The following is a 25,866-nucleotide window of genomic DNA, read 5'->3' on the forward strand; positions in this document are numbered from 1 at the left end:
TGAGAGCAAAAACGAAAAAAATCTGCAATTTTTCCATTGTAAAGGGGCATAACTCTAGATTGTTTAAAGTTATGCTTCAAAATTCAGACTTTATCTGTGTTTTGAGGTAATACCAATTGTGTGTAAGTTTGATAACATTTGGTTGAGGCAAACTGAAGTTAGAGACATGTATGGATGTACAGAAGGACAAGATAAAACTTAATGCTTCTCCGCTACAGAAAGGGCATAGAAATTGGTTGTCATTGAAGGGCAATTACTTCTAAAAAAAAGTCAGACCAAAGTGAAGAGGAGGCTCAAAAGGGGCCAAGTGTGCTAAAAATAAAATAAATTCTGTTTTCACATTATTTTTAATTAACAATTCATTATTTTGTCATTGTTCCTACAAAACAGAAGTTTCTGAATAGTTATGATAAATCATAGTATATACATGTTACACTTATGTACAATATTCACAACAAGGTAAATTAATAAACATATATTCTTCTGACCTGAAATTTAGTTTTTTTCTTCATTTTTTTTATTATATCTTCTCTAGTCAATAAATGCTTCCCCTAATATATCATTCAACCAACCTATTCCAATTCAGGAACTTGTACATTACTACAAGACCACATACAGAAAAACTTTCCAACATTGCATTTAAAATTTTCGAATACCTTTAAATAAATATGCTTAAAAAAACAAGAAAGGGTAATCAAGTTGCATGTGAATAACATGCCACATATGATCTTTGATAATACTGATACAAACAAGGGGGGTTACTTTTTTTTATAAATGTTTATTTCACTGTTGATAGAAATCAACGACTATTTCTTTAACATCACAAACAAATTCTCACATAAATGTAGCTGTGAAAGCTTCAATCATGGAGAATCAGTAATTCATAAAAATTGTCTAGCGATGTGAAACTAGTTTTGATTTTTAAAATATAAAGACCTGGAAAAATTAAAATGAATGCCATTTTTGTTTTAAAGTACTGAATATACCCTATATGAAACTAACAGGCACCAGGACTAAACATCCCTATATATATATATGTTGTGCACATACAAAAATAAATTCTTTGAAAGCTAAGAACAATACGCTTTTTTTCTCATTTATATGTGATAAAATATCATCTAAAAATAAGCAATGGCTTCAAATGTCATAAAAATTTGTTATGTATGCTACAATCTTTTGTGATACTAACAATTTTATATATATTCCACTTTTTTGTATGAATTGCTATAAATAAAACAAACAAATTCTAACTAACACATTTTTTAGTTGCCTGCAGTAAACACCTGAAGATGAGCATTGACAATATTTTTTTTCCAAATTCTAATGGGGTAAAAAAGGGGGGAATACCACAATGTCCAAATTTCCACATGTAATTAGAAATAAAAATCATCAAACAAAAGAAGCAGCCAACAAGACAAGTTACCTCCAACTAAATTATTTTATATCATAGATAAGACAATCTTTTAGAAAATAAGTGTTAAAACCAAGTTAATTTCTTTAAATTCAATACAAATAGGTTGTTATTCTGTGAAGGTTCATTAACCCATAATTCCGATACTGATGGAAATATCAAAAGCCATTACAGAAAAATTAATCTGCAGAAACCTGTTATATTCTAAAAATTCTAAACCCAAATAGCATAATTCTGGGGAAAAAAATAAGAAATAGCACTTTTGATAACCTGACTTTATATCAAATAACATATCTATACTTGTAGTTATTCTGAAAAGGTAAAAAACGATTCTTTTCTTGAAAAATTTCAAAAAAAAAATGAACAAATTCAAATGTGATTAGTTATGTTTTTCTTCATTACTATAATTATTTCAAAACATCTTGACCAACATCTCAACCAGTTACTAGTTCAAGTGTGGAAAACTGAAATGTGACAACGCAAGGAAAGCTACCATCCAGGCCACTTAGACTGTAATATCTCATATGCCTAAAAAAGAGTTTTGCTGATCATACTCAAGACTAGGATAAAATTTGTGAACTCAATTGACCGCTAAAATACAATTACAAAATAAGATGCAGAAATTATGAAAATTGCATCTTACAATCATTGTGATATGCACAAATTAGTATGAATGTTCCGAATTACAAAATAAAACATCTCATTACATAGATAAAATAAATAATTTAAATAAATTAAATAGTAAAATTTGACAATAGTGAGATTCATTATAAACAAATCATAGTCCCATTAAAACCCCTAGTTTGTCAAAAAAACCAAGACTGTGGAAATGAAAGTCACAGTAAAACCCCATACTCTGTCCAAAAAAATTAAACTCAAATAAGATTTAACTTATTAAACATTTTTTTAAAACTATTTTAGGAAGAAGAAAATATAAAATGTTGAGAAAACTGTAAATATTTTCGATTTAATAATTTACTTATGCTTATAACTGTTTTTTTTAATGTATGAATTTAATTCAATATGATGAAAAATGTATCCATGATGCATTATAATTATAATTTCAATTTCTTTTCAAAACGGTAATAATGAGAGTTATGTTAAAACTGATGTTCGACTAGAAAGAATTCAGTCCAATATAAAATTACTTGTGATATTTGTGAAATCATTTTATTTAGTATATGAATCAACTTTTGATTAAATATGGTTGAACAAGAAAAGTGCTGATTAAAATGCATTGTAAGATAACATAAATTAAATAATGAAACAAATCAATAAGCAATTTTTCTTTTGAAAAATTTAGTTAAAAAGTGAATTTAACTGTCATAGACGTGAAATAAAATTAGCACAACCAGCAAAAATTTTGTACTATAATTTTCTTTGCTTCAGATGAGTATTCTATATTTTAGAATATAAAAATATGACCGTTTAATTTCAAAAGTCCATGAAGAAAGTAGAGACCGACTTATTATCTATTGAAAGAATGATCTGCTATTAGTACATCATCTTTAGAATTCATCTGACATGTTTACTACTCCATAATGCCATGCATCACAAAAGACAATATCATAAATGTCATCTCTACTGAGACATCTTCAATAAATCACAGTAATAGAATCCATTCTCTGCTGGATAGCTTTCCTCACTTGACCAATCACAGCAGTGATTACATTCTGTCCTTTACATAGGTAGTTATGTTGATGGTTTGAGATCTTGTATTCACCAGCAGTTCCTTTACAGTTTTATCACAGATATCATGACTTTTTGTTGGGTTCATAACCTGAAAATTAAAAAAAAAAAACAAGCTTTGAACACTAGCAACAGCGAAGCAAGGGATGAATATTTCCATGTATCATTTGTATTTTCATGTCATTCTCATTTTCAATTGTTATTGTGTTTTTTTTATTAGAGAATAAAGTATTGTAATAAAAAAATTAATAAGACACTATTAACTATCATTTATCTGGAACTTTTCTTTCAGATCAAGATCCTGTATACCATTTTATTTGTAATGCATTATAAGTATTATTTTGATAATTCTAAGCAACAATCATAATATTGTTTTTGTTTCTTTAATAAAATTAGAGGCTAAAACCTGATATTATTTCTCATACTCACCCATGGGCTTCAGGACTAAGAATGTAAGAATATCAGACAGTGATACAATGCCCTTTACATGTGTTTCAGTATCAACTATTATCAAACGATGAACCTGAAACAGGAAAATGAGAGAATAAATATCTGTTTAATTACGACTACATACAATATATACTTCTGAATTTCTTTAAAAGGTATGAATTCTATAATGTTAACTTTAATATGTGGAAGAAGTCCTGCTTAAGACAGTAATTTGCAGAAAACAAGAAAATAAAGGCAAAAAAAAAGCTCATGTAGGGATTCTTACACACAAAGTATTGGAAACTTTGGTATTGAAACTATAAGCTTACAACTAGTTACTCCCCTTAGACCATCATTACGCCACATTTTATTTCATAAAAAATGATATCTCTCTCAAATATTATATAACTCTATCTAGAGGAAGATTTTGGGGAGGGTTCCTAGCCTTGCATAGTTTGTCTACCCCTTACAAAATCCTGGAACACACTGTGATTTTACTCTATACTGTGTTACTGTGTTTTTTATTACATCAATGCATTTATTCCATTTTGAATGGTTTTACACATGTTTTGGGGCCCTTTATAGCTTGCTGTTCGGTGTGAGCCAAGACTGTGTGCTGTAATGGTTTACTTTTACAAATTGTGACTTGGATGACAAGAGAGTTGTCTCATTGGCACTCATACCACATATTCTTATATCTATATAATTCCTGGATAGCTTGTTTTTAAATTTGTTGGAAGTATTATTCCAAGAATAGCTGACTTTTGAAGATTATATATATAATAAGCTAGCTAACGTTACCAGCTACAAATCATCATTATCAAGCTTGAAACTAAATATAAAATCATTCCCTTTCATTGAAGCCAAATAAAGTTTGAACAAAGTTTCCTTGTACAATTTGTTGCAAAATTAATTTCAAACTATTGGCAAGCAGGAAGTGGCTGCACGGAAAGATGTAAAAATTTCTTAGCAGTAACTTCTCAATGTTATAAAGCTGATGCCCAAATATAAAATTGTATTGTATTCCAAACTGCAATAATTACGGGAAGTTGACCTGAATTGGTGTATTTTTCATGAAAACATGTGATTAATAAAATAGCCTTGTTGGAAATATTTATTCATTTCCTAGCTATTTTCTTTCATTCAAAGAAAGTATATTTCTAGAATTATCAAATTACCTCAGCTTGAACTAATTTAACAATGACATCTTCCAACTTGTCAGTCATCAGACAGTTTACCACACCTTCAAACCAACTCTCCTGAAAAATTCATAGTGCAAATTAATAAACAATCTCACAAAATTTCACTGTAATTCATTAATTCTTTTTTTTTTGAAGGTTTTTGACCATAGCACACCAGACATTCCTATAAACCTAAAGGATGAATAATATGGAGGATTCGTTCATCGCTCTGCTTAGATTCATATCAAAACTGGTAAGTCTGATATCGGTTTTTTTCTGCCTCGGAAATGTCTGGTTTTAGTTGTTTGCTTAATTCAACTTGAATTTTTTACCAGTAACAACAAATCCCTTGGTTGAATGGTTTGGAAGCAGCTTTACCTCACCTCCAATCAATTTGAATCAACAATTTGCTTTATAATGTCACATCTTCAAATTGAGAATAACAATGAACATTTTAGTATCATATATAATATCTTTTGCTCCTTCATGGTGATTTAAATGAAAATAAATTATACTTTTGTAAGAGAATTTAAGAGTAAATGTAATACATAACTTTTTCGTCACCAGTTTCATGTTAACAAGGAAATACCTTCAATATTACATTGTCAGAACATCACAAACATCTCATCATAAAAGTCATTCCAATTTGAATCAATTGTAACATTAAAGTTCAAATTAATCAAACAACTAAACACTGGTGAAATAAAGTTCTGCATAAGTGATAATTACACTGACACAGTTGAATGAATTTGTTGTCCCTTGTAAGGCCTAGCTGTAGTTGAATCTGTATAAAATTACTTTGTTTGTCCTAGATGATAATGCTTAGCATGGACTGAACATAAGACTTTGGCAATTGTAGCCCATATATATAGTCCTATACAAGAAAAGCAGATATTTAAGTAGCACACACCAAATTTTAGGGGCCATTGGAGATTTGGCCCCTGCTTATTTCAAACCCTGCTTAGTCTTATCTTAATGTGCTATTTCACATGGCAACGATCTGTAAGAAGACATATCATCCTCTCCTGAATGCCAAATGCTTAGCCAGAAATCAGCACATCCAAATTTTCAAGTATTTGGTTAGACCTAGTTACGGATCGAACCCACAATCTCCCACCCTTGAAGCAGGCATACATGCTTCTACGAAAACAATGGCAGTTCACTGCTAAACCAGTTATCTCAAATATTAAATGACTTACTTTATGTCTGTGCTTTAAAGCTTGGTCTATAGTTATATCTAAATTATTGTAGGTTTTCTCGGCTGCTAAATTCTACAATAAAAATAAATCAATTCTTTATTCATACTTGTACATGATAATATTTACTGGTCAATTATCAACAGTGACAAGATTAACATGTCAAATATTAACAAGGACAAAATAGCTAGTCTCTGATATTGATAGTTATAAAATCAACAGGTCAAATATAAAGAGATAGTATCAATAGTGATATGATTTTTGGGTCAAACTAACAGTGATGAGATTTTTTAGACACATGAAAACAATGAAAATAGTACTTTATTCTACAGACATGCAACACAGTGTTTATTGGAAAGGTATGGTTGCTAAAATAAACTAAGAATAGTTAATAGATAATCCCTTATTTCCATATGGTCTATATGCACATCATAAACATTACTGATGGAAAATTTAGGCACCTTTTTGAAGGGCATAATAAATGGTAACAGTGTCGGTTAAATAGAAAGAAGAAATATCCAGAATTGAGAAATCAACTGTTAAGAAAAACCTTTTGTATAAAGACTAACTCCATAAATGATAAAATTTATTTTTCTGCTTATTATTTTGTTTATCTTACTTATATCTCATTTCTTGTCTCTGATTTAAATCATTTTTAAAAACATTGCTATTCAAATATAATAATGGTGTAACTGAGACCAAACTGGTCAATAAAGTATGAATACTTACAATAACATCAAACTTTGCATAAATATTAACAACTTTTCCTTGGTCATCAACTACAGGGACAGCCGAGATTCTGTGGTTTACAAACATATTTAATGCTTCTATCACAGGGGTTGAGGTTTTGGCCTATAAGGAAAATCAAAACTGACATTTAACTCTTTAATAGGTATATGTACTGTCACAAGTTGTAGGTAGTCTAAAGCTTAATGAATGTTTGACAAGAACAGTTAAAATAATAAAATAAAAAAACTTTGCTGCTGTCAGTATAAAAGTGTAAATTGTGACTGCAAATAATATGTCTCTTTATCAATAAAATTGAACCATTTAGTTTCAATAGTTTTGTAAAATTCAATGAAGCATTTGTCCAAGTTTCATAAAATTCTATGATTTGATAAAGTTACAAACTATACCCAGACCTTTTTAAATGTCCAACAGCATGTGTGGCTTGCTATTTCTCACTTCCACAACAAAAATGGTTGCAGGCTCAAACTTTTTTAAAATCCATTTGCCATTTCATCATACTAAGAAGTGTGTACCTGAATACAAGACTCACATACTATACCAGATGTTCTTTATTTAAGTAAAATGAAATACTTACTGTTATAACATTCTGAAATGTTCCTATACAAAGCTCATCTAATGTTTGGTTCATAAAACCTGGTTTTGGTAATTCATTTATCTACAAAAGACATAATAAACTAAAACAATAGAAAGGTAGCATTGCAAATAATCTTAAAATGATTGAACTTATTTTTGTAATATAAATGACAATTGACACCTCTCCAAAAACAGACCAGCATTACCTAGATGAAATTATAATAATGCTAGGATTCCCTCACCACTCAGCTTATATTTTAATTGTAAAATGGAGAATCTAATATCATTTTTGTTCTGACTAGACTGCCAATATAGATGTTTGCTTTAGTTTTTTTTTAAATCTTCAAGTAATAACACAAAAAAATAGTAAAAAACAAATAAATGGGGAATGTGTCCATGGGACACAGATGATGCCCCTGCTTGCATATATAGTACAAGAGTGCGCACACTGTAATGTCTCGCCTTCTTTACTAATCATTGATATTATGTTGATAGTCCTATTAAGTATAAAGCTTTATTACAACGGTCACATAAACGTTACATTAACCAAGATAACTAAACAAAGACTAATGAACCATGAAAATGAGGTCAAGGTCAGATGAACCATGCCAGGCTGACATGTACAGCTAACAATGCTTCCATAAAACAAATATAGTTGACCTAATACTTATAGTTTAAGAAAAATAGACCAAAACACAAAAACTTAACACTGAGCAATGAACCGTGAAAATGAGGTCAAGGTCAAATAAAACCTGCACAACTAATATATAAATCATAAAATATTTCCATACACTAAATATAGTTGACCTATGGCGTATAGTATCAGATAAAAAGACCAAACTGAAAAACTTAACTTTGACCACTGAACCATGGAAATGAGGTCAAGGTCAGATGACATCTGTCCGCTAGACATGTTCACCTTACAATCATTCCATACAACAAATATAGTAGACCTATTGCATAAAGTATGAGAAAAACAGACCAAAACACAAAAACTTAACTATAACCACTGAACCATGAAAATGAGGTCAAGGTCAGATGACACCTGCCAGTTGGACATGTACACCTTACAGTCCTTCCATACACCGAATATACTAGCCCTATTGCTTATAGTATCTGAGATGTGGACTTGACCACCAAAACTTAACCTTGTTCACTGAGCCATGAAATGAGGTCGAGGTCAAGTGAAAACTGTCTGACGGGCATGAGGACCTTGCAAGGTACGCACATACCAAATATAGTTATCCTATTACTTATAATAAGAGAGAATTCAACATTACAAAAAATCTGAACTTTTTTTTCAAGTGGTCACTGAACCATGAAAATGAGGTCAAGGACATTGGACATGTGACTGACGGAAACTTCTTAACATGAGGCATCTATATACAAAGTATGAAGTATGAAGCATCCAGGTCTTCCACCTTATAAAATATAAAGCTTTTAAGAAGTGAGCTAACACCGCCGCCGCCGGATCACTATCCCTATGTCGAGCTTTCTGCAACAAAAGTTGCAGGCTCGACAATAAATGGACATAAAACAAGGACAGTAAAAGTTGAACTATCCAAATTTGTTTTTTGATCTCAGTTTTGTGGTAATAAGCAGTGTGCATAAGTTTCATAAAATTTGGTTGAGGGAAACTTCAGTTAGAGAACAGAAAGGATTAATACAGCAATTTATTTTCCTTGTAAAGGGACATAATTCTAGAAAGGTAAAAGTGATGCCACCCAAATTCATCCTTGGTCTGTGTTATGTGATATTTAGCATTATGTATAAGTTTCATAACATTTGGTTCAGGCAAAATTAGAGACAGATCCTAATATGGAACGTTCAAATGTACAGATGGACCAGGGTAAAACTTTATGCAATTCTACATTTTTTACGGTCAGTGAACTATAAACAAAATATCAACAATGACCAATAAGATTCAATAACAAACATCTGTACTTACACATAAGTATAAGAATCTAAGAATGCGTTTATGTGTCAGTATATACAGTGCATTGCCAGTAATCCGGTCTATCACAGGCAGTCTATGTACATGATTACTTATCAAAGTTTTCACTGCATCATACAAACTGGCATCTGGTTCTATATATACAAATGGTTTGATTTTCTCTGATAGGGCCTCTGAAAACACAATCAAATACATGTATAACTAAATGTGAAATACTTGTAAGAAACACTGAAATTAAAAACTGGTAATTTCATTGGTATAGAAATCTCACGTCAGCAAAATACTGTAAAGCAACTTATTTATGAATACTATTTTATTTGTAAAAGGATGAAAAGTAACATAAATATAAATTCTTGTAAACATGCAAATCTTTCAATATCCATGATAAAAATACATCTAGAAAATCATAATAGTATATAAATAAATTGCCCCAAATTGGGCTAGAAAGGTCTCAATGAGAAATAAAGTACCTGCTAAAATATGTTGGTTTACAGTAAACACATTTATAAATAGCATTATGATACACATCATAATGTCATACATACATGATTTCTTTAAACATATATTTGTACTTCAAAGAAAGTTGTTTTAAAATGTCCAGTGATTTTTTATATGTATTTGAGATCGAAAACTGATATGTAAAATCATTAAGATACATGTATTCCCTAAATTGTGTTTCAATAAAAAAACAGAATGTGTCCATAGTAAACAAATGCTAAAATCACATTATAATTTTTTTCTATGCTCATTGGACCATGAAATTGGTGTCAAAACTCTAATTTGATATTACAATTAAAAAGATCATATCATAGGGAACATGTGTACTAAGTTTCAAGTTGAATGGATTTCAACTTCATCAAAAACTTTAACCTGAAACAGGACAGACAAACAGACTAAAAGATGAACAGACGAACGAACAAATGCACAGACTTAAAAACATAATGCCCATAAATGGGACATAAAAAGTTAATACATAGTCTTGTTACTTGCTTTTTCTTCTTATATAAATTTGAGGTGTAGGATATAACACAAACCTTAATAAAGATATATATAAACCCAGAGTAGATATCTTACCTCGCCAGGTAGCTATTTTGTGTTCTTCTAATTCATCCATTTTTACCTATAATAGAAAATATCTTACATTAAAGGAGACCTACCTTCATCTCATCAAGTGAAAGAAAAACAATTTCATTTTTTGATTTTTGTGTTTTTAATGCCACTTTTTAAGCACTGCTTTTGTGCTATTTTGTGGCAGCCAGTTTTTATTGGTGGCAGAAGCAGGAGTGCCAGGAGAAAACCACACCTTCCATAGGAAAACTTGCAATCCTAGTCAATTAAGATTGGAGTAGAGTGCACCCACAACAAGATATCATAGAATACAATTACATTTGTTTTTGCATTTTGACAATTAGTTTTAGTTTTACATAAGAAAATATTTTTATCAGACTTATGTAAAATACATAATGTTTTAAGAAGGAGAATCTTCAGTGCAATATATGTTTTACTTGTCATAGCCACAATCCTACCCTCTTTACCCGTTAATGATCACATTATCTGACTAATCAAGGAATGATTACTTGTAATGAATTACAATACGGTTCCTACTAGTAGGACAGTAATTTTTCCAATTGTAGAGGGACATAACTCAAGGTTTAGACAAACTTAACAAAGCAAAAATGGAAAATTCAGCAATTTTACCATTTACAAAGGGCATAACCCAAGAAAGGTAAACTTGATGCCTACTAAATTCAAATCTGATCTGTGTTTTGTGGTAATCAGCATTGTGTGTAAGTTTCATAACATTTGGTTGAGGCAAACTAAAAGTTAGAGAACAGAAACCAATTTCAGGAAGAACAGACAGACAATGGTAAAACGTATTGCTCCCTCTGCTATTGCGGGGCCTAAATATAAAGCTTTATAAAAATAGTTTACGTAGTCGTGGAATTGTAATCCTAGTCTCACATTTTGCGTCTTTCAGGCTCAGACAAGACAAAAATCACATAAGTGCTTTTATGATTACTTTTTTTTACAGTGACCAAAAAAATCCATGAAGAAAGTTCATTGTTGAAGTTTTAAGGTGACATTTATATCCTTATATCCATATCACTTGTCTCATTGTCAATACCACATCTCCATTTTTATATTAACTGACTAGCTCTATTTTCAGATCACAAAATGTAATATAGAAGAATAACTTGCAGATATTTTAATGCGTATATGTCTACTGGTTTCTTAATACTTACTAAAGGTGATTTGTAGTATTTATGTAAAATCAATATAAAGTCTGTTATTGTCAACATTCCTGAAATAAAACACAAATCTCTTTACTAAGCAGATATTTTGTTGGCATCAAATACAAAGTAGTAAAGTATGAACTAATTAGCATCTACAATTCTGGTAAAATTACTTTAGAAATAAATCATCCAAGGCAAAAAATAACTATAGACCATGTAAAACCTTGTGTAATGTCTGGATTATCTTAAACTATTTGGACCAATAAGAAATGATTCTTATAGGTCATTATTAGTCCAACCATGGCTAAATGATGAAAACAATGTTATCCTAAAGATACAGACAATATTGACCAATAACCTGCTTGATTCTTTAATCCAGCAGTAGGAGAGTATGCCCAATAATTTAAAATAAGCTTCCCTACATCTGGTTATATCAATGACATAGCAATGTCTGGTTTTAAAATGTTTAATTCTAGACTTGTGTAACTGGAACCCTTACAAGAACAACTAGAATTAACTTTGAATTATTTCCAACTTCCTGTTGGTAAAATAGATTGTTATCACAACTGAATTGACTGATTCGGCATAAATTAAACATGAAAGTGAATTTTGTATCGATTCAGGTGATATACCAAATCACTCTTACTTTCATCTCATTTTCATCTACAGTGACATTATATGAATGACAGAAGTAAACTATTTGGGTCATATGTAATGATTAGCTCAGCATTTAGATTTAAAACTTGCTTCAAGGCATTACATAATATTTTAACAATAAATCTCTTATCATGTGACCTGCGTATAAAATCTGTACGTCACTATGAACTAAAGTTAAAAAGTTACCTTATAAAAATAAAGTGATATGATAGCCAACAAGACAACTATCAACCATGGAGACCATATGACTTGTTTTTACAATTTATTGTCATTGTAGGACCTTCAATAATGAATCAAACTGATACTATACCTTCAGCTATAAAGGACAGAATCATGACAAAATGTGTTATAATCCAAACAAGGTAACCAACAGCCTGATTTATGAGAAAAATATATACAAAAAATATTTTATTTTAACAAGCCTGCCTAGGCTTTTAAGGGTGTTTAGTGTAATATTTAGGTGTTTGATCTAATGAAATTATATAAAAAAAAGTGAGAGATACTTCAGGAAAAATCAATTACTGCTTATATAAAATTCATTAAAACTTTCTGTAAACAAACACGAAATCTGTTTGATTGCCTATAGAACTTAAGTACAAATTTAGTTGTCATAGTAATGAAATGTGACATGATATTGGACCGAGGTAAATGACCTAATTCAGGTAAAAATCAATAAATGATATAGTTTTCTAATGTGATCAAAACACAATTTAAATAGATGGTTTTTTTTTACTTCCTAGATATAATTAGATGGTAAATCTGTACCCGAATAACAGATTTTAATGACTCCTCAACCCAATCTTAGACTTAGATGCTATGTACCAAGACTTAAGGTGCGTTTGTACTGAGGGCTTGTACACCCATAATTTCAAAAGACTATATTTGGGTAATATTCATTAAACTAATGCATAAGACTTAAAGTTGTAGTATTTTTTATGCTTTATGTTCAACATAATGTTCTATGCAATGATTGGACATATCCCCTTTATGAGGCAGTTACATATTTTATCTTCACACCTTAGCTTATTCTCAAATAAATTTAAAATCTTTATTTAAGGCTACATAGGCTTAAACATTCTAATTAAGTAACAGAACAGAAATTCCAATAAATCAAATGGTAAAAGAGAAATCTGGTAAAATATACCTTCACAACATTATTCTTGCCAACTTTGGTTCAAATTAGCCCAGCAGTTTAAGAAAACACAATGAAATATAGCAAGTCAGAAAATCACAACATACTTTTGGCCAAGAGTTCAACAGCCAACTGATAAAAACAATATAAAGTTATGTTTCAGGACCAAATGAATAACATTATTCTGTAGTGAAAAGGAAAACATAGAATGAAATAGATGAAATTGATGTTTTTATTTCAATTAACAAGAAAACGCCCAAGGCATAATTCAAAGATTGACATGAGATATATATATATACATATAAAATGTACAAATATGTTTTCAGTACAACTATTTCCTAAAATTTAAGAAGAAGTGTTAAGTTATTACTCATTAGACCCCATTTCAAATAAAAGCAATAGTGTCCTTGACTTTTGAGCTGTTAACCTCAAAGTTTATAGGCTTCTTCCCTGAATCTCTATCTCGCATCTGTATAAATTTTATTTTAATTAAGCAAGCATCTGAAAATCATTTGTTTTGGGCACCTAGGTTATTTTTATATGCACCTGTTTCTCTTCTTCAAATAAAAAGGAAATGTATGGTATATACCAATGAAACAAATACCCAATGACATGCAGACAGCAAGCTTAACAACTAAACCAATCAGGACACTAATTTCCTGTCTGAAAAAGTTTAAAGAATCCTCTAACCAACTTTCTTAATAATTTTGTTAACTACATGTTATTTCAGTGATGAGTGTTGTATTTTAACCTTTTAAGTACCATTATAATGTATATATCTCTGTTAAACACAGCTTCTGTTTAAATCATGTGACATCTTACCTACATAATCTTGTTTCGTACTATCCCAGAGAGGTGCTGCCCTCACACCATTATATACAAGGGCAAAAAATGCTTTCTTCACCTGCAATGAGATAGATTGAAATATACATCAGATGTTTAAACTGTATTCAAGCAAACATAAAATAAACTAAGCAATGGGTCAGACTCTTACTGCTTGTCCAGCCTACATTGGTGAAGAATCAATGGAACTTCGATGGGTGATCATATCATTTGAAGTATGGAATAGGATATCATTTTTTAATCAGTTTATGTATAAGAAACTAATCATCATGGTTTGAAAAAACTCTTTCAAACATTTTGATGGTGTGGCATTGCAAGCTAAAGTTATTTATATGATCAGCATGTATAGGGCGGATCTAGCCTTTTTTTAAAAGGGATGGTGTTCCAACCATATGCCCCTTTTCAAAAGCATTGATTATCATAAAAAAAGAGGGGTTTTAACCCCTGAAACACCCCCTAGATCCGATGTAAAAAAAAAAATTCAAAAAATATTTGGGGGATACTGAAGTGAACAACTCTTATGATTAATTTCTTTATCAATCAATGCAAACTCAGAGAAATAGATATAACATACACCCATCATGGATATCACTTACTGGCTGACTTTATACATTACAAACAGATTTTAAAATCAAACTGTAATGTACAACTTATCCCTCAATCAAAACTGCAGGTTAGACGAAATTCGTTCAAACCGGTTTTCAGGCAAAATAATACAAGTACATGAAACAGCTGTATGTTAGTACAAACAACAGAGCAGTGACTCATATTCTAAATAAAAAGACTGTTGATTTACTAATATAAATCTGTCGTCCTTAAAAGTATTTTATAAAGGATAAATATAGCTGAGCATCCTGAACTAGATCTATCTATGTCAAGGTTCATACTGCACTTTATGCTTACTTTGGTTGTTTGTGCATATATATATATTGTATTGACACATCCATTATGTCAAGTCAAAAACTATATAATGAGTTGGAGTTGAAATCTTCCTTTCTTAGGAATATAAATGTAAACAAGTGTTATTTGAAGTAAACTGTAAAGTTTTAGGCTAATCTTGTGGAAATGCATTCATTATCTCACTTATTTCTGATAACTAAGTAATTGACATTTGTTTAGTCGTTTATAGATGGCACAGTTTTGAATATGAAATTTTGGTGTTTACATAGAAATTTTCAGACAATATATACAGTACAGAACTGTCACCTCATCATATCAGTGTTACAAGGGTCTATTTGTTGTGTCATCATAATTTATAATGAAACTGGTATAAAAATATATCACCTTGAACCAATATTATTGTAAATTATAAAACATGCTTGACCGCCACCCCACCTTGGCTTTTAGCTGAACTTTAATAGACAAGAATATTGTAAAATTGAAAACCATCCGCACATGAGAAAAATTGCTGCAAGATTCATATTTAAAGAGAAGGAAAAGTTCGCCAGATTCAGGAGAATCAGGAATTTTTTCAAAGCTACAAATAGCTTTATGATTATTTATCTGTTGGTGAAAACACACAAAGACAGATGACTTTGAAGCAAATGTTGATGAGGTAACTGATGGGACTTATTATTAAATAACAGATTATTGTGCTTTTATTTTGTCAGTTGGAAGAAAATAACTCATATCAATATAGCAGATACAAAACATAAAACTCATCTTTTTGTTTCAGCATCGTTACTTAACCTGGATTTCCTAATTCAGGTAGAAACAAGTGTAAAATGAAGTTGTGTAAACAGGGTATTTAACATGATTTGCTGATAATTTACACAGCAACCAGTAGGCTTTATAGATGAACTGATAGTGTTCTCAAAGTCTAAATTTTACCTGATGGTATTAAAATCATTTTGTGCCAGACCCATAAAACTATTAATTAATCAATGAAATTTAAACAATTATTGTATTAAAAGCTATTTTCTCTAACTCTCCCCTTGACTTTTATTTACCATCAGAGTGTTAATCAATAGTGTGTCTACATTGGCTGAATATCCACTGTAGGACACCTATTAATTATTCAATACTTTAAATGGGCACAGTTTAAAGTGCGACTTAGCAGATAAGACTGAAAATAAAAGTTCAAAACATTTACTATGCATTTAAAGTCCCTAGGTGTTTATATAAATATTCATTAGGAAAAATAAGCTGACACAATTGAAATTCATAAACAGTCCTTTTTGGGGGCAAATTTCTATAGAATCTGTCAGATGTTATAGTTTAATTCAGAAATGGGACTTAAGCAGGGTATCTATCAGCCACTTAAGGTCACAATTTCACATTTAAATATTAACTCGGTCACCAGTCCAGTTTTACAACAACAAGTACAGTTCCCATTTGGTTGGATTATCGGTTTTGAACATTTCTATAGGTCACATGTCCTTTTAAATGAAACATCAGGTTGCAAGCCAAAGTCCCTTTAAGTTTCAGGTCGGATTTTATGCTGTTGGATCCACATGAGTGAAATGCAACAAACTGAAAACAGTTGTCTCATCATTAACTTATTTCTATTATTTACACTGATGATCAATTGTTAAGATAGCATAGATTTCCTGTTAAAATAGTTTTAACAGAACTGATTGCATGAATTTTTCAATTTAATGAACAAATCATGCACTACTACAAAGACATGTCAATTAGAACAGTCAATATTAACAAACTTTGTACAAAGAAATCCCAATAACCTAATTCTCAATGGTCTGGTAAAACCCTGCAAACAAATCAATTTTGATATCTATGTGACAATTAGCAGGAGAAGCATCAAACTGATTCAGCCTTCTTGTACTAAATACTGAAAGATTGATTTTTGGTCTAATATGGCCATGTGTTGCTTTTTTACGTCTGAGGTAATTGAAGTCAAGGTTGATAGGTATAGCATCATCACCAAATATTATGTGCCCAATAGTTACAGATAGCAGAACAAACTGCTTGGATGAGGGGTTAACTGTCATCTTAACATATTTGTGTTCTGATCCCCAAAGTCACCTTAAGACTTTATCATCAACTTGAACAGTTAACTTAATTTGCCAGAACTTTTTTTTTGTGGAATATATACCATTGACAAAGAGATTTGACTCATTTGTCAGCAGAAAATTAGAAAAAGACAATCTAATGGACAATACTGGACTATGACTTAGGTGGACAGGGCCTAATAATGTATTAATAGTAATGCAACTTTATAGAAAACAGAATTGATCTATCACAAATAATTCTTATCAAATACTAAATAAATTGAATACCTTATACCATTGACTTATCATAAGTTGTTGCCTAACATATTTTCATCACAAACTATTATAAAGCAAAAGTTTCAAAGTCAATAGAACATGACTGAAAAGGTTGGACCAAATTATCTCCATGGGAATAAGATGTGCCAATGCTTATACAACTACAAACCAAATATAATTGACCAGTACCACTAGGGGTTCCCCATAAACTGATCTAATCACAACCTTATACATTGTTGATGCTGCTGCATAAACAGAACACATGTTTAAACTTTGAATATGGGAATCAAAAATCTGATTTGCCTAATTTTCAATGTAAATTAATTGAATGCTGGTAGTCATTTTGAATATCTGGACCAATAAAACAACTCTTGTTAAGATTTTAAAGGGAACAAAATACATCAAGTTTGGTTCCAATTAATTCAATTGTTCTTGAGAAGATTTTCAAAGTCAAGTCTATCAAAACCTACTAGAGGCTAATTGTCAAGTCAGGAACATGTAACAACTCTTGTTAAAGAGACATTGTCGGCCACACAGGAGACTTGTAAACCACAGAACATAGTCTGGTACATCACATCACAGAGACTGGTACATCAAGTTATATTAAATGATCTTTGTCAATTACAACCTCATCAAATTACATGAAGGACAACTTACAGACAGCATTTACTCTAAATAAATACTTAGTTACAACAATCAATAATCTTACAGACATATTTCAACATCATATTAATTCCTATTGGAGTGTTGCCATGACCTATCTACAAGGAAAACAATTTTTGTAATAACAACCTTGGCATTCAGAAACATTTCTATTTTGTTTACAAGGTAATTGGGCTGTATCATTTCTTTTCATTTCAACCTCGATATTTCTCTACAGAGCATATCCTTCTTTTTATAACAAATATCTTGGCTAAGCCCACAAGTGTATATATGGGAGCAGACATCTATAATAAATATGTTCATATATTTGTGACTTGATTCATTGTTTGTTGCTTAATGTCCAGTAGGAAATATTTCATGCATATGCAATTTGTCATGGCCTGAAAACTAAGAATGTGTCCATAGTACAGTCACGAGGAGGATTCAACTCATAAATGCTAATTTCATGATAGCAGCTTCTGGTACATGGTCATCAAACACTGACCAGTTATATTATTAACTCATGTTATATTCCATATTTGAACTGTTTTTCTTTTGTATTATCTATATTGTAAATGTTTAATGTGCTAATGGTGATACTGACTTTGCTAATTATGGGTACTCTTTTGGAAATACAATTTATCCATCTCTTTATCTATAGTTAGAAAATGTCAGGCACTTGCAAAAACTAAACTTAAAACAGTATTAATATCTATAATGATAGTGGGTAATCATTTGAAGTTTACGTTTAGGGTAAGGTTTTGCATCATATGAAGATAACCTTTGAATTAAGCATACAAATTGTAGAAGGTCATAAAAAGTTATCAGCAAGGACCAATGCATTACATCACAGTACTTTCATATTATATCATATTATATTTTAGTTTGGAAGTATTTTTAACAAATGTATAAATATAAAGTTATGACTCAAGAATCTATCAAAAGTATTTCCCTTTCTGATCCTTATGAGATGGTTTATCATTATATTCCAACATCCAGAAAAACCTCAAATTTATTTGACATCAAATCAAAAATCAAAAGTTTACACAAAAAGTTATATGAGACATTTAAAATTGTTTTTTAAGGTCTAATAAAAGAATGGAAGTTAATGTTTTTAAACTGACAACAAATAATATTTGGAGAGTCAGGGGTTAAAAGTGAAGGTCAGTTGTCTGACCTAAAGCACACAATTTTTTCTTTGGGAACTACAAGGTTGAGGGATCAACTGTTGGATAGAAGAGATACCAGACCAAAATATGTTTCTATGAAACAAATATGCATCCACATCTGTTTTCAACACACAAATTGAGTATAAAGAAAAAATGGGGCACAAGAAATGCTCATACACATTATCCACAACCTCCCTAACTTAAGCCAAGCAAGACTGTCATTGTGACACCGAGACATAGATCAAATACTTACATTTAATAATGTGTCAAATATAACAAGTTTGGCACTAGTGGGAATAAGGTCATAACACTTATGGGCTCGCATGAACTTTGCAAATGCTTGCTCTGTGTTTTCATCTGAAAACAGAAAGATCATATGTACTATAACATACAAAAATTCAGTTGTTCTATAATAGATCAGGCAATAAAAATAAAAAATAGACAGTGAAATACTCATTTAAGCCTTAGAGCTTTGAATGTCATGTAACACAGGAAATGTATTACCACAAAAATGGCATTGTTTAAAAGATCTAACTATGTTTATAAATAAAATAACCTATTTGTTTTATAACAATTAATTATAAAGTACTACTACTTTCAAATTTATCAGAGGTTAAATCTATGTAAAAAATGTTAACCAAAATAAACTCATATGATGGATTTTTTGTAGACATCAGATCTAAAAAGTTTTTTCTCAATATTTGTTTAGAATTAACTTATTCCATTATTACTGAAGGATAATCTTGAGAATTGACTGTACTAAGAAATGTACCTCAAAGTTGTTACATAAACACATGAGAAGTTGAGACTGAAGGATTTCTTTTAAAGCTCCTGTAGAGTGTTTGACATTCACAACTGTAATAGTTTTGGGTGACAGTTGACAAAATCTTTTGGATTTGAAACAACTTTTTGGAATTTTAGGTTTTCAATGTTCTTCCACTTTGTATTTGATTTTGCTTTCCAACTGTTTTTATTATTTTTATTTTGATGAGTTGACAAAATACTCATTTCACTGCTGGTGGATGTTTCCCTCCATTGTATTTTCTTCCAAAAGTTATTGATATACTACACAAACATGACATATATTCTTACCTAAATCTTCTATATCTAATTTATCTAGATCTGAATCCAATGAAAACTGAAATAAAAACATAAGTTTATTTCAAATGTTTAAAGCATGTAAATTATAAAGAAAAGGTGAGCATCATGATCTGTTTAGGATGAACATCTTGTGAAAATATTTGAGTATAATCTTGGGAGCATAAATGCATCTGAGGAGCCTGTATGATATTGGTGTATGACCATGGGAGCATAAGGGCATCTGATGAGCCTGTATAACATTGGTGTAAGATCTTGGAGCATAAGTGGATCTGATGAGTCGTGTAATATTGGTGTATGACCTTTGGAGCATAAAGGAATCTGAGTAGCCTATATAATATTGGTGTATGGCCTTTGGAGCATGAGGGCATCTGAGGAGCCTGTATAATATTGGTCTAAGATCTTGTTAATTGATCTGACGAGGATGTATTGATCACCTGGTACAATAACATAATCAACTCAGTTTTACAAGTTTGTTTTAAATAACCTTGCTTGTTGTATAGGTGAATTTCTTTTTCAAGGAATCTATTTTAAAGCTATTGGGTAAGCTAAGTAACGTACTAGCATAATCTAGCTAAATTAATATCATTTAATATTTCAAACAATTTTATGAAAATTGTGAAGGGCACTAACCATTTCATTCAAGTCAATCCCTTGACTTGACCATTTTATACATTTGACCCAATGTTCTATCATATTTATAGTAAAAATAGACATATACCATATCAGAATATAAACATATAAGCTGGTCAACTGGAATAATTACAGTTAATGATGCTTATGACTGTGGCCAAGTATGGTGTAAGTTAACAACAACAGACCAAGGAATAGATCACATGACCTATATAGACTGCAATATTCAACCTAGCAGATAATATAGTTTAAATTTTTCCCAAGGCATGTCCATGAATATTTTTTAATGCTGTTCAATAAAAAAAAAATAAAGGTCAAATTATTTCCATTTATATACTAAATAGGTCAGTCTATTTGTCACCCTACCTATATATGTTACTCTTTTGAACTAGGTCACTCTCACAATCACCTGTTACAGAATTAGATATATATTGCTTTTAATTTAACCGACAAACTAAAGTTTTAATTCAACATTTGAATTTGAGTAATCTGAATTTAAATAGAATATTTAGTTTCAATGATTTCTATAAATAACTGTCATTGCAAATTTTAATCATAAAATATTGCTATAAATTTGACCAATGGCATCAGAGGAAAGGATACATAGTTGTCTACAAAAACAGTTTATAAGAAATGATATAATGTAGACAGTGATTTATATATATTTCATGGTGTATAGAAAAGAGATATGACACTGTTAAAAGTTCCTTTAGCTACCTCTTAGTAGTATTTTTATAATGTGAGTACAGGAAAAAAAAGTTATGTAACAAACATATGCTAATTGTAAATGCCTGTCACAAGCTTTCGCTGTGAACTTCCGTTAACCAAGCATGGTACATGACAATAAATTCTCTTATTTTTCCTTCTTGCAACTATAAATTACAGATTTACATAAATTTTATTCATGTAAATGACAAAAAAATTATATAATGTCGTGCAACGTTTAATTACGTCTTGTGCAAAAGGTAAACAACCTATCAGCTTTCAACTAACAGAATATCAGCTTTCAAATGACAGAATATTTATTTTCTAAGTATGGATGAAAATTATAAGATCGAGAAATAATTATACATGTATTACAAATGTAACTGTTTTTTTTCTCCTTCAATTTTTCCATTATTTTGAACATTTATGAGGTTCCCATTGCCCACATGAATGTCAATGTACATCAAATGGTTGGTTTTACCTGTTCATTACATAATTCTTTGCCAAGCTATAAGGAGCCACATCAAACTTGGCAACATGGAGAAACTTGCAACATAAAGCCAGATATATCTATTATTTTACTTGTCAAATACACAATATACTTCATTAAAAGTCACACTGGCTGGTATAAACAACCCCTGGGAAAGACTTATTATAAGGGAACTTTTATTTTTTATTTTATACATATATGGTTACACATCTTGATGGAAGAAACTCTGGAAATCTTTATTTACAAATGGTCACAAAAAAGGGGGGTATCTCTTTCTATTTTAAGGTATATATATATATATATGATGTGTTGGCTGATCTTCGTGCTCTTTTCTATCCATCCTTTACAGTTTTCATGTTGATAGGCAAAAATGTGATAAATCATCTTTAAAGGGCAATAATTTCATTATGGAATCGACTAAAGATTTAAGTCATGTTGGACTTATTTGTAGAACTTGTCTTACCGATCATTTTTGCTTTTAAAAAATTCTATCGATCTATTATAGTTTTAAAGTCATGTGAAACAAGTTTCTTGTATTTTAATGTCATTCAAATTATTAAACCAATGCATGAATATATACTTAACTAAGTCCTGTATGCACGTTTTTTTATATATATATTTATCCCGAATCTATAATGTATTATCAACCAGTGTTCTCCCCAGGCCATTAAAGGACTACAGCGGTATAATTTTTGTATCTATTTTAGTGCAGTAATCTCACTTGACAAGCTACCAATGTTCACAGGACCAAACTATCTATTGCAAGTTCCATGTTGGACAGATTTCTTGATAAAAAATTCGTAAGGGTAGAAATCCAGGATAGTTTAAGAACATTATAAAAATTTTAAAAACTTAAACCACAGAGTGAATGTTTTGTTTCTGGCAAAAAAACTAAGTCCATTTATAAGTAAAATACGGAAAAGTGGAAATTTATTTTTACAAAATTTTCTTCTTGATACTATCTTATGATCATAAACAAGCTTCTGTCCAAGTTTGGTACAAATTAAGGATAGTTTATGAAAGTTATTAAAATTTTAAAAACTTTAACCACAGAGTGAATGTAATGTTTCCTCGCAGAAAAACTAAGTCCATTTATAAGTAAAATACGGAAAAGTGGAAATTTATTTTTACAAAATTTTCTTCTTGATACTATCTCATGATCATAAACAAGCTTCTGTCCAAGTTTGGTACAAATCAAGGATAGTTTATGAAAGTTATTAGAATTTTAAAAACTTTAACCACAGAGTGAATGTAATGTTTCCTCGCAGAAAAACTAAGTCCATTTATAAGTAAAATACAGAAAAAATGGAATTTTATTTTTACAAAATTTACTTCTGGATACTTTTTTATGATCATAAACAAGCTTCTGTCCAAGTTTGGTAGAAATTCAGTATAGTTTAAGAAAGTTATTAAAATTTCAAAAACTTTAACCACAGAGTGAATATTTGTGGACGACGCCGACAACGACGACGGAATGTAGGATCGCTTAGTCTCGCTTTTTCGACTAAAGTAGAAGGCTCGACAATAAACCAGCCAGTGTGTTGTGTATTGAGGAAAGCAGAGGTGCAAGGTTGTTAATAGCTACAGATGACCTTACCTCCTCGTGAATTGAACCGTTGTATGGCATCTACAATGGTCAGGCAATATATACATATTTAACAGTCAATGATTTATTAAGAAAAGGCTAGTCAGTCTCTTCACTTGCAAGTATGTACATTAACTGGTTAAAATTTAAAGTTTTCAGGATGGGGTCTAAAATAATTGCATTAATGGTGTCCTTAATAAAATGAAACGACTTCATGTTTTTTCTTCATGAAAAAACCTATTGGATACAAATTTTCAGTTCCATCTTGCAATGATATTTGACAATCCATCTTATAAGGTGATATTGTCATTATTTATCATTATTTTTATTAGGCCAAATGAAATCCACAAAAAAACTAATTTATTACTTTTTTACAAAACCAATATGGAAACTTGTTTTATTTTTAAATTGGCACCTTATTATTATTTAGGTCAATCAATTTTTCTATTTTGAAATTAAGAACAGTGAATCTATAATGACCTATATTTGTCAGAGTGAGTGACCAACAGTTAGTTTGTTGGATTTGTCTGAGTCCAGCATATTTTGTGAAGTCAGTGCTAAATTTCAAATATAAACCCAATTCCTAGAATAATACTTGTCACATTAAGTGCCATTATAGAAAATCTTGATTATTAAATTTGTTAAAAAGCATTTGCTTTCAGGCATTTTTCTTACTTTTAAGTTAAATACAGCTAGAATATATGATTATTAGACATAGCACTTAAAATGGCAAATATGATAACTAGAAATTATGCCTATAGGAAACAACATGCTAAGTAACTAAATTACTAACCCTAACAGAATCATCCCGTTTGAAAATGATGGCATGTGTGTGTTCATGATTCCTGATAGGTGGTGCTGACTTTGGTTCATGACTATTTGCCAGTGCCTTCAGTGGTGATACTACAAGTAAAAAACATAACAGTTTGAAATACAGAAAACATTGGTGAATATTTGGTTGGTACAAAAACTGTAGAACACCTGTTTCAGTGCAGGACCCCAGGTGGTACAAAGAAGTTTGTGAGAAAATAAACAATTAACATACTACAGGTAAGCAAAAACCTACTTGTAGCACAAAAGAAATCTATCAGAACTACTGGCTCTAAAAAGCTGGTGTCGCTCACAATGGTCTTTGTGCATCTTGAACAATGGACACTCTCTCAAATTGTCATTGTAGACTGAATAAATTCATAACAAAAATCACTTTTTTGTTGATTTTGTATTGCTGATCATTTTTTCTGTTTAATGTTTATCACTATCTTCTTTACTTTTTGCCCAAGACACAAAAAGGGTTAACAAAAATTATCCCTTCTATAAGGAGTCTTCTAGTGATTTTGGCCATGATGAGAAAAAGTTTGCTTGGTTCAGAAGTCCAGTTGAGCTAAAAACGAAGGTCATTACAGTTTTTTTTTTGTTTTTTTTTACAGTAAAGTAGTTTACTCTCCAATATAAGATACAGAATGTATTTTTCTCTACAATACAAAGTACAGTAAAGTAATTAACTCTCCAATACAGTGTACAGTAAAGAAATTTACTCTCCAATACAATGTACAGTAAAGTAATTTACTCTCCAATACACTGTACAGTAAAGAAATTTACTCTCCAATACAATGTACAGTAAAGTAATTTACTCTCCAATACACTGTACAGTAAAGTAATTTACTCTCCAATACACTGTACAGTAAAGTAATTTACTCTCCAATACACTGTACAGTAAAGTAATTTACTCTCCAATACACTGTACAGTAAAGTAATTTACTCTCCAATACACTGTACAGTAAAGTTATTTACTCTCCAATACACTGTACAGTAAAGTAATTTACTCTCCAATACAGTGTACAGTAAAGTAATTTACTATCCAGTACAGTGTATTAAACAATACTTGTTGTTTCTCCAAATAAAAATTAAGTAATCTACTCTTCAATTGTGAATACAGCATACTGTAAAAAAAAACCCAGAGTATCCAAGACAGGGTATAGCAAGACAAGCATCTTTTATACTACAGATGAAGTAATTTAAATGTATGCTCCATCATGGCAATACATTGTATAGTAAGACCAGTGTAGTCTCCAAAACAAGGTAAAGTGATCTACTCTCAAAAACAGAGTTAAAGAAATCTTCTCTCCAAAATAGTATACAGTAATACATGTACCAGTGCATTCTCCATACACACAGAGACTAGTAAGCTGCTTATAAACAGTTTCTATCACATTAAAAATCTTCATTACATTTAAGGGTATGAGAAATTAACATATCTCAGCAACATATCTG

General features: G+C 30.5%; 1 protein-coding gene across 24 annotated transcripts in view; it reads right to left on the bottom strand.

Annotated features, from left to right (window-relative positions):
• Nucleotides 1-328: 328 nt before the first annotated feature.
• The window catches only part of LOC139510331 (5'-AMP-activated protein kinase subunit gamma-1-like), a 183,020-nt gene continuing 157,482 nt past the window's right edge, over nucleotides 329-25,866 (bottom strand). For 16 of the 24 annotated variants that reach the window (XM_071296866.1, XM_071296861.1, XM_071296860.1 and 13 more), the window contains 14 exons: nucleotides 24,389-24,498; nucleotides 23,608-23,637; nucleotides 20,177-20,222; nucleotides 19,338-19,441; nucleotides 14,029-14,110; nucleotides 11,427-11,485; nucleotides 10,258-10,303; nucleotides 9,178-9,356; nucleotides 7,231-7,311; nucleotides 6,636-6,758; nucleotides 5,910-5,981; nucleotides 4,708-4,788; nucleotides 3,530-3,623; nucleotides 329-3,191 (listed from right to left, as the gene is read on the bottom strand). In XM_071296866.1, the coding sequence (XP_071152967.1) occupies nucleotides 3,166-3,191; nucleotides 3,530-3,623; nucleotides 4,708-4,788; nucleotides 5,910-5,981; nucleotides 6,636-6,758; nucleotides 7,231-7,311; nucleotides 9,178-9,356; nucleotides 10,258-10,303; nucleotides 11,427-11,485; nucleotides 14,029-14,110; nucleotides 19,338-19,441; nucleotides 20,177-20,222; nucleotides 23,608-23,637; nucleotides 24,389-24,498 (1,133 nt within the window). In that variant the 3' untranslated portion in view covers nucleotides 329-3,165. The remainder of the gene's footprint in view (nucleotides 3,192-3,529; nucleotides 3,624-4,707; nucleotides 4,789-5,909; nucleotides 5,982-6,635; nucleotides 6,759-7,230; nucleotides 7,312-9,177; nucleotides 9,357-10,257; nucleotides 10,304-11,426; nucleotides 11,486-14,028; nucleotides 14,111-19,337; nucleotides 19,442-20,176; nucleotides 20,223-23,607; nucleotides 23,638-24,388; nucleotides 24,499-25,866) is intronic. The other 8 variants (XM_071296862.1, XM_071296859.1, XM_071296857.1 and 5 more) reach the window with 1 other exon arrangement.

The sequence above is a fragment of the Mytilus edulis genome, chromosome 2, assembly GCF_963676685.1.
Source record: "Mytilus edulis chromosome 2, xbMytEdul2.2, whole genome shotgun sequence".
NCBI lineage: Eukaryota > Metazoa > Mollusca > Bivalvia > Mytilida > Mytilidae > Mytilus > Mytilus edulis.